The 11,051-nt window shown below is 28.5% G+C and overlaps 1 protein-coding gene across 1 annotated transcript; it reads right to left on the reverse strand.

Annotated features, from left to right (window-relative positions):
- Positions 1-6,558: 6,558 nt before the first annotated feature.
- Positions 6,559-9,753, reverse strand: LOC103488222 (exocyst complex component EXO70A1). The gene is made up of 2 exons (XM_008446852.3): positions 7,041-9,753; positions 6,559-6,958 (listed from the first exon to the last, which is right to left on the reverse strand). The coding sequence occupies exon 1, from the start codon at positions 9,199-9,201 to the stop codon at positions 7,153-7,155; it is 2,049 nt and encodes a 682-aa protein (XP_008445074.1). The 5' UTR covers positions 9,202-9,753; the 3' UTR covers positions 6,559-6,958; positions 7,041-7,152.
- Between the last annotated feature and the right edge of the window lie 1,298 nt (positions 9,754-11,051).

Here is an 11,051-nt window from a genome sequence, read left to right on the forward strand (position 1 = left end):
CGGAAAATTTTGGATTACTTTTATCCACATTTTGGAAATGGATATTTAATAGCAAAAGTAAAAGGCAATTTATGTTATTAAATTGATTTTGAATTTATTAATCCATATCTTTTTTTAGCCTATTTACAAAATAATTAAAATTTTAGTTTGCGATACACTCGATAAATAAGTACTTAAAAATATTTTTTTAATGAATATATTTTAAATTTACTTCGAAAATCAAAATAAATAAATAAAATTAAAAATTTTTAAAATAGAAAATATAACAAAAATATTTATACTAATAGTTTTTTTGTCTTTATATTTTTGTCGTAGGGTGTAATATTTTTATTTTTATTATTATTCTTAAGAAACAAAAAAAAAAAAAAAAAACCCTCCAAAATTAACCATTTTATAAATAATCTCAAATGAATATCTAAATTTGATTAACCATGAATAATTTTCTTTTTGTATTGTAGTTGTGACTTGTGAGAAGTTCTAAAACCCATTGATTTGTCATCTTATCATACAAGAGTTTCACAATATTTTAATAGAGCCTATAGACTCATTAATTTCTTTTAAAAAAATATATATAAAAAAAAACTTATCCTCACATAATTAACTTTAAATGTGAAAATCTTACTTAATCTTATTTTAAATAGGTTGATGTTTATTAATCAAATAAATTGTGATGCTTTTTTTTTTATTATTATTTATTTTAAATTTATGATCTCATTTTTTGTCATATAACATTAATATGGCAGAAATTTGATACTGAATAATAAATTTTGATTCTATTTTCCAAATTTATTTGTTGATTTTTGTAGTCACTTTTTCTTTCTTTTTTATTTTTAAAGATTAACTAAATTTTTTTTCAAAAACATAAAAAGCCTACAAACAATTTCGAAAACTCAAAAAACAATTTAAATGTTGTCGATCGTTTTATACAAATCCAAACTATCTCATTTTTTTTTCAACCCAAATAGTTAACCAAATAATATTAATTAAAATCAAACCTCATGATTTAAAAAATATATACATAAAAGAAAAATCGAAGAAGAAGGAAAGAAAGACAATAGCAAGAGAGGACAAATCTAAAAGATCGGTTTCACGACTTTTTAATTTTGTGACATTGTCGTAAATATTTTTGTATTTTTGTTGTTCAATTGAATAAATTAATAAAAGAGTTCGACTAGAAAACCAAAAAATAAAAAGAAGGTAAACAAATTATAAGAATATGATTTGTTTTTTATTAAATAAATAAATAGTTACCAAAATATGACTTTATCCAAAGGTTGAATTTAACCATTATTTTTTTAGTAAAAAATTATATAATAGTATAAGAAATCAAAATTTTAATTTGTATCCAATCCTTACAATATCTTAACTCTTAAGCTACATTCAGTCCACAAGTCGGCCAAGTAATTTAACTTTGAATTATTAAAAAATAAAGAAAAAAATCTCTGGTGATCAAAATCTTACTTTATGGCATTTCTTTTATGTGGATAATTTTGTTTTTTTAATAGAGAAGAGGAAATTCTACTAATGATAACATTTTCAATACGCAAATGCATGAAACGATGCCGTATTACCTCGATATAATTATTGACTTGTTCAAATGACGTGGAAAATACGGGACAGAAAATATATAGTTTACAATTTTTTCGTTTAAATACTTTATATTTCCTTTTTATTTTAACCCTTAATTTCTTTAATAATAATAATAAAAATAAAAAAGAACCACTTTCCTCTTTTGAAAATTAAATAAAAATAAATATGAATTATGAGTATATTGTTTTAATTTTCCATGATAAAACTTATGGTGTTTAATTTAATTGGATAAAATAAATAAAAAAAAATAAAAAAGGACCCCACTTTGTTGATATAATTTAGGTACTCATCTTTTCTTAGCCTTTTTTATTTTAATCCAAAAGGAAATCCGAATTGATATCCATATCCGGTTTTAAATATGCATATAATTATAGTCCCACCCTACTCAATAATTAATACATTATAAATTGGAATCTTTTACAAATTTTTTTAGAAAAATAGTAAATTATTTACCATCTATCAAACAAAACTACTCAAAATAAAAATAAATTATACGATTTTTATATGAAATGTAAAAATTTCGTAAGTATTCTATTTTTGACAATATATTTTTAAAAATATTCAACTATAGTAAATTTGAATCTCGTGCTTTTTTATTTTATAATAGTTTTTTCTTCATTTTCAAGTATTGTTATCTTTTCTAAACGTCGGTGCTTAAAAAGTGAGATTGAATACACAATTAAAAAAAAAAACCATCGATATTTTTGTTGTATTTAATTAGAGAGGAGATAACATTAATAGACCCTTCAACCATAAAAGTATTTAAAGAAATATAGTTCAATTTGGTAATCATTTTGGAAATCATAAAAGTACTTTAGGATTGTAATTAAAAAAATTGTGGTGATAAAGCAAGTTTAGCTCAACGTTAATTAACGTGATATTCCACCTCTATTCGAATCTCTTATACTAAAAGAAACACTTTTGATCATTTATTAAATATAACTGCTTGTTTTAGCTTTCAATTTTATAGATGAAATTTCTTCGTTTGATCATGGATTTGACTTAATACGCTTTTTTACGGCATCATATACCAGTTTTGTAAAAAGAACAAAAAGACATATTTTTAGAGATATTATAAGTTACATCTAACAAATTTAGTTTCAGCATTTTCTTTCGATTTATCAACTAAAAGTGTGCTTTGAAATCGTATCCAAAGATATGTTTATATATATATAAAGAAATATATATATAACATATCAATTCACACTATGATATTTAAATAAGATATCTTCGAATAATTTATTAACCACATGATCAATTAATGATTAGTCATGTTGGATTTTTATTCCTCGACAATAATGCTATGGAACATCCATTCAAAAATGTTTAATTAAAGTATAAATATAATAACTCAACAGAAAAAAAAAAGTATATTTAAATTATTTATAACGTATGACAAAATTCATCTATCTCTATGGATCATTATAAAATTACTTATGTTTAATTATTTTTTTAATTTTATAAATCTCATCAGCAAAACCTTTTAATAATTATAAAAAAGTCACTAATATTTTGACAAATTAATCAATAAATACTTAAAACAACAAAATAAGTGTGTCACATCGAATAAAGCTAAATAAAAAAGACGTTTATCCATATTATCATTCTAAAGTTTATCGATTTTTAATTTAATAATTTGAGTGTGCTCAAGGAAAAAAACTTTGATATATATATATATATATATATATATATATTAAATATTATTAAACATAACTTCAATATAAATCAAAAGCTTATCCTAATATTTGTTTTTACATTTTAAGAGAAATTAGGACCATTGTACATTTTCATAGACTCCATTGCTTAAAATATTTAGAACATAGCTATAATTAAATGAAAAGTAATTGGTGTTATTAAAGAATTGGTCCATTGCTAATTAGGTCTCAATTAAATTAAACTACAAGAGTGCTTATCCTCTAATCTTTGTCTCTTCTTTCTTATTTTAAATTCTATGGGTATAATGAATCAAATCCACTTTGGCCCACTGTTTTTTCTTTTCATTTTATTATTATTTTCTTTATATATGTTATAGTTATTTTAAATATAATACTTAAATTATTATAAAATATAGCAAAATTTCGAACTTCATTTAATGATCAGTATCTATCATCGATGAAGTCGAAATTTTGCTATATTTGTTAAATATTTTTAGCAAATACAGTTTACACTATTTTTCTTAAATTTTATTATCGAGTTAAAAATATTAGTTATTTAGTTCCAATCCGATGCTATATTTATTTTGGGAAATTGTTAAAAGTATAATATTTCACAGTCACAAAGAAATCAGGTGTAATGATTTTTGTTTTTAGTGGTTTTATTTTATAGAAGGTAAATAGTTTATATTTTTTTTATTAAAAAAATCTTATATTTTAATGTATAAAGTACTTAAATATAATTTTTGTACAAAATTTAAAGTTAACTTCTTTAAGAAAATATACTATTCTAATATATTTTAGATTTTATAAAGTGAATATCAATATAAACTTTTTTTTTTAGAAAAAAGAAAAAAAGAAATCAATTGATTAACAACGTAGACTAAATATAAAATTGATTGAGAATGAAAATAAAAATACTAAGAATAAAAAACAAAAATACTAAGATTAGTAGGATGAAAATTTAAATTATATCATATTTTTATTATTATTATTTTAAAAATCTTTTTAAGAATTATATATTGACTTGTACCTAAGATGAAAGATCTCGAGTTCAGTACTAAAGAAGAAAAGTTTAAAGTTGAATTAAAGAATTATACTTTTAGTTCATACTTAAATTAAGAGAAAAATATCTTTTTGGTTTTTTAGTATATTTTTTATTTGGTCATTAGATTTTAAAATGTTACATATATTTGTTCTTAAGTTTTAAGCTTGATTTCAATTTAGTCTTAAGTTTCAAAATGATGCAATTTTACTATTGAACATTTGAATTTTGTTTTAATTTGATCATTTGATTTCGATATTTACATTTTTTATTTCAAATTTTCACTAAATACTTATTTTCCATTCTTATTGTTAATGTATGGTAATAATTAAAAATAATTAAATGAATTATAACTAATTAAAATTAACTGATCTTCATCCATTTTAAAATTTTATTTTGTAATTACTTTAAATTAATTTAACAAAAAATTGATATTAAAAACATTTTCAAATCTATGGATCAAATTAACAAAATTTAAATCTAAAAAATAAAATTGTAACGTTTTTTGATATTGAGAGACTAAATCGAAAAAGAAAAGAAAACAAAACTTAAAAGAAGGATGTAACACTTTGAAACTAATATGTAGGAATCAGAAAATATATTTTCCCACAAATGATCAAAATATGTATTATTATCTCTCCCCGTGAAGAAATGTACGACTTGTCCTTCCCCAAATTGCCTTCATTTTTCAAATGACTATCAATCTTCTCTCTTTTTTCTTTTGTCTTCTCTTTGGATGAGAATGTGAATTGGTGGGTCCATTTTTGGTCAATTTTCTCCTCCTCCTCTTCTTCTTCTTCTTCTTCTTCTTCTTCTTCTTCTTCTTCTTCTTCTTCTTCTTCTTTTCTTGCTTCAGGTGACAATATGGACCGACGACCGGTAAGTACTCGGACATGGATTTTCACTAACTCGGACAATTTACGGTGGCAAGTTTGATCGGTTGTGGCGTTGGGTAGCAATTTTTGAATGAATTGTCATGAGATAGCATCGAAATTCTTTAGAGAAGATGAAGATAACGAGGAGAATGACCTATGAATGAGGATTTTGAGAGAGGTAAGTTGAAAATGAAAAATAATTTTTTTTAATTTAATTTTATAAAACTACTTTACTAATAATATAGAAATTGAGACATTTTCAAATATTGCAATCGGATTCAAATTATTAGCATATATATAGATAAATTTTTTAAAAAATACAAATATAATAAAATCCATCAAAATCTCTTGACGATAAAAGTCTATAATGGATAGACTTTATCATAATTATAACTTTTTTAAAATGTTCTACATACTTCCTTCCGTATTATTCGTAAAATTGCTAGGTTTTGATTAATAGGAGGAGAGATCAAGCAAGCAACTAAAATACAAGATTAGAACTCACCAACTTATTTATAAAACCCATAACTAAAACTGTAGTTTTTTCTTTTCTAAAAAAGATTTGCTAATGTTACATTTTAAATTTTAAAAATAAAATACAAATTTCTTTCTTTTGAATATGGGTGTAAAAATAACCGAATAACCTAACAACTTAGACTATCTAATCACATGTAAGTTTGATTAAAATTTTGATTTTTTTCAAGTTAAGTCGAATCTTAGGCTGGAGGCTTGATAAATTCATATCAACCCAACTGAATTAATATTATATATATATATATATATATATATATATATATATATTATAATTTTATGTATATTTGAATTTTTAAATTGATGGAGATTTGAAACTTTGAATATACAATAATTTTGAACTTGTTTAAGAAACAATTTTGAACTTCGAAAACATTGGAATTTAGAAACGAAAAAAAAGAGAAAAAAAAAAATACAATTCGACAACTTAACCCAATTTTAGTGATCGGGTTGGTAACTGGATTCGAGTTATTTGGATGTGGGTGTGAGGATAGTTCATTTTAAAATAAAAAAAGTCCACCAAACACTTCTAAAAACTTGAAAAGAATTATTCATTAACAATTCTAAAATAAAGATCGCAAAGGGGTTTAACTTTAATTCACGATTAGTTGGGGTTTTTAATATCAATGTCACAAATGCAGAAAACTGCGGAGTTAGCATGGCACAGAAGAAATCACGACGTAGAAAATGAGATAACAAAGAACTTCAAAGCATCAAAATTCATCCATGATACGATACAATGCAATAATCTTCCACCCAGACATCATCGGAACTCAACCAAAAAAATCATGATATAGTACGAACTTAAAAGCATCAAACTCAAGTAAATAGACAAAGAAAAAGTCATTAGGGATCACAAACAGGATTTCATGAATGGGGTAGATGCCATTTTTACTTTATAATCAAATTTCTTCTTCCTCCCTAAATTATGATGAGCAAGAAGTTGGATTACATAGATGTGTTTAATATTAAAGAATTACACAACAAAAAAAAAAAACTAACAAATTGCACTATTTCTAATCCCCATATGCCTATGCTTAATCAATGAGTGAAGAGAAATGGAATACAAATAGCTATATCTTATAAGTATCATCTACAAACCTGATCATCATCTATCATTTCTCTTGAGTTGTTCATCACTGAGCCCACGAAGCCTTTGGCAGAATATCCGCATTTCATTCATGTGCTACAGAGCCAACATTTTCATTCCTCATTATTCCTCTCATTGCAGGCTATAGAGAAAATTCCGACCCCCTTCGGTAATTCTTCAGAGAAGAGTAACAGAAATGATGCCATTTAGAAAAAGTTTTCTCCTTTTCAATAAATGAAGTGAGAGATTGTCCGAACCTGTTCGAGGTGTTGGGAAATTCAGGATGAGGTCGAACTTGGTCATCCATCGAAGAGGATGCAGCATTCTTTCAGAGTTATAGACAGCATAAAAATGGTGATGGTTTGATGGTTACATAACCATGGAGTTGGAACGACGATGATCTGCTGCGCCATTGCTGAATTTCCCACTGGTCTGCCTAACTTTAAGACTACTGTACCTAAGTGGCTTTGGCTGAAATAGGGACAATAACATTTTCTCCAGATTCTGCACGGTGTACTTGACATACTTACTGGAACTCGGATCTTGCTCGACCAAGGGGCCGTAATTCTGCATGTAACTGCGATAAACGGGCACGATGGTTTGAACTATAAGTTGACATGTCTTCTCCCTCAACTCTTTGTCAGTCATAACCCAGTTTGACTGCTTCTTATACATGTCTTCAAAAGCTTCGTTGAATGTCTTTAGACGTTTCTTGACGAGATCACGAGCAGTAGCTCGGCCACCCGAGAACATAATCAAACCCTCTCTGCTTAAATGGCTAGGAAGTTTACTCCAGCTCTCCCTCAAGAAAACTGCAGCATAGTAATCCTTGTATTGTTCATGTTCCTTCAGTTTATCTCCCATTAGTTCTCCGACTTTTGTTCCTTTGAGGTGCTTGTATAGATGCCAATGATTGTTCATAGCGAAAAAGTTTGACAAGGTAGAATCTTCATAAGCCTTTATCCAAGTTTCCAGATTATGCTCAATAGCTTTAACAAGGTTCGTTACCTCACTGACAAGTAGACCCTCTTGGAACTTTTCTTTCTTCCAACTCCGGTGAATGACGAGGGCCTGGGTCAGGATCGGCCGATAATCGTCAGAGAGTAGTTTGTTACTGTAATCAATAATGAAGCTAACCGATCGTGGAACTCCCCCATCTAAAGGCGGAGGATTTTGCCTCTGGAGCTCCACCTGAACTAGAAGTTCCCAGAAAATCTCGGCCGCACCATCAATAACCCGCTTAATGAGATCCCTAGTCAAGTTTTGAATTTCCAAACAGGCCGCCCCACCAAAAAGCCTATTGAAGTCTAGTCTCAGTTTGTTCAAGGATGCAAATATATCTAACAACTTCAGTAGCTTGATAGGATCATTCTTGCTTTCTGTTACAGTTTTCCCAAATTGAAGAAATGCAAGAATACCTGCTTGAGTTGCTATCTTTGCAAAACACCCCATCCAAACATCCAATCCAATCCTCTCGAAAACGTCATTACAAAGCTTGAACTCGGCCTCAAACAAGTGTTTCACTGCAAACTCCAAATGCTTTCCCCATTTTGCAATGTACCCTTCGATGCTCAGCACATCATTGAACTCAGAAACAGATATCTCCAAGTAATCCAAATCAAGAGCCTGCAAACTAGCCCTAACATTAGAACTACGAACTTCAACATAAATCGATATGCAACTCTCAAGTCGTTTATTAGCAATCAATCTCCCAAGAATGGCTTGCAATTTTGGAATGATAGTTACAGGCAACGGAGATGGAGCAATGCAAGCTTGTTCACCTGGAGACGCCGAAGAAGACATTGGAAGAGGTACACTGTGCTCCGTTAAAAGCCGCCTAAACTCGTTCTCGAGTTTATCTAAAGCAGCATTCAGAAGTCCCCCATCAAGCCGAGTCCTCCCTTCATCACTCTGCAAATCCCTAAGATTTTTCAATGAACTCTTCAAACTCGCTAGATATTTCTCATCCGCCACAGTATTATCTTCCAAATACTCAACAATGTCCTCCAACCACTGGATTGCCAGTCCACAGTTATCTCCCAAAAACCTCAATGCCTCTTCCATACGTTTCAACACAGACAAATACCCATGAAGATCATTCCGCGGGTCCGATAATAGAGATTTTTCAAGGCCATGAACTGCATCGAAAACCTTGAGCACCGCCGCGGCCGGGCCAACAGCCCGATTTATATGGCCACCGACGGCAACAAGGGCTTCCTTATCAGCACGAATAGGCCGAACCGCCGCTTCTAAAGTCGGCAATCTTTGCCTAATCTCCTCCAATCTCGGCCCAGCTTTCTGCAAAGAAAACCCTAGAGTCCTAGATTTCTCTAAGCTAGCCTTCAATGACCTAGTAGCAGACACCAAATTCTCAATATTCTTCTTCCCTTTCCCATCAACCGACACCGGTGCCGTCATTTTCGACACAAACCCTAAACACCCAGAGACCCCCAAACAATCAAGATTTGAAGAATCAAAACACAAAATCAAGAGCTGTAAAATATGGTGGGAAACAAGAAACAGCAAATGAAACGAAGAATTTTCGTAATTTTCGGGGAATTAGAAGGGAAATCTCCCTGGGAATCATCGAAGTGGGAGAAAATCCAAAATCAAATAGAATAAGTACAAGAAGAAAAGCTGGTTGGCCCAAAATGAAGAAAACCCAAATGGTAAAAAAGGGAAACACGGTGATAGACAAAGAGGAAAACAGAGAGATAAGGAAGAACAGAACAAAAAGCGAAGAAAAGAGTCAGATGGAGAAAGAGAGAAAATTGGGGAAATGGGGAGATGAGTTGACTCAATGAGATGAATCGGAAGAAGGGTAATTGAGCTATGGAGGTCTGAGATTCGGAATCGGAGTTTGAGGATTCAATGAGAGAGAGAGAGAGAGAGTGAAGATTGAAAGGCACACTTTTTGAGACTTTCAACGAAGAAGCAAAATGGTAAAGTGCATGACAGTGAAGCAAAAAAACAAATACCCATTTCTTTCCTTTCTATATTTTCCTTTTTTTAGCACTATTATTTTGTTTTATATATATTCTTACATTATTATTATTGGAAAAAGATATTTCTTTCAAAACGGTTCGTTTTTGCCAAATGAGTTAATAACTCAATTCTTCACTATCATGTATGCCTAATCATCCGTCCGTTGAGGTTGGTTTTTTTTTATAAAATCCAAATAAACTATAGTCGGTTTAATAAATACTTAAATCGATCTTAACATTGATGAGTGATGGTCGGTCGATCAATCGTTTTTTGTTGGATTGGTCGGGTCAGTTTAACGAAAAATACTTTTTAAAAATTCTCAATTTGGAACTTTTCAAAACCGACCTCGATTGCTCCCTCTTGTTTTATTGAGGTTCGACTTGGTCGGTCAGCTCGGGTTTTAGGTCCATTATGTTCACCCATAAATACATGTCTTTTACTAAACAAATGTTTTAGATTAAAAAAAAAATAGTATAATTGTTTTAAATCACACGTTATTGATAAATATTTTAAAACATAACAAAATCTCACTTTTTTTTATTTCTATTTATTATTATAAGGTAATAAATATCGATAAATGTTTGTTACTGCATATTTGAATCATTTTGTTTTATTTTAATTTATGTGAAAATTAAGATCTAGGGACAATTTTGAATAAAAATTGGGATAAAAAAATGTTCTATTTGTTAATCCTAATTTAATTTCTACCCCAATAATCATATTATCATTCTTTTTAAAAGGTATAGGATATTTTGAAAATAAATGGCAATGTTTAGAGATATTTGTTTATAATTTAGGTAAAAATAAAATAAAATAAGGTATATTTTAAATATATTAACGTTGAAATGTTACCCTCTACTTTAATGTTGTGTTTAAGTCTTTAGTAGGTTCTTCCATTTCTAAATTTGTATCTAATCATTTATTTTACTTTTAAACAATTTTTAGATTAAAAATAGCTCTAAATAAATCTCTCTTCTTTTTTTTTTTTAAAAATTTAATGATTGATTGGAGATTTATAAATATTTTTATTTATTTAACTAAAATATGTTTAAGAAAATAGAAATGAGATTAAGAAAATGATTAATTTAGGGAATTGAAATGAGAAAGAGGGGAGTGGGGTCCATAGAAATAAAAAGAGAAAAGAGGAGGAGAGAATTTATTCTTAGGCCACATGGGAAACCATATTTCTTTATTCTCCCACTCATTATGTCATTTTCACCACCATGCCCCCAACCTAACCTTCTTTTTACTATCAACAATATTCCATAATATTACCATTTTAT

Source organism: Cucumis melo, chromosome 3 (genome assembly GCF_025177605.1).
Source record: "Cucumis melo cultivar AY chromosome 3, USDA_Cmelo_AY_1.0, whole genome shotgun sequence".
NCBI classification, from domain to species: Eukaryota; Viridiplantae; Streptophyta; class Magnoliopsida; order Cucurbitales; family Cucurbitaceae; genus Cucumis; species Cucumis melo.

What these genes read in the sequence shown, in the direction of transcription:
- LOC103488222 (XM_008446852.3), bottom strand. Translation starts at nt 9,201, where the DNA reads ATGACGGCACCGGTGTCGGTTGATGGGAAAGGGAAGAAGAATATTGAG.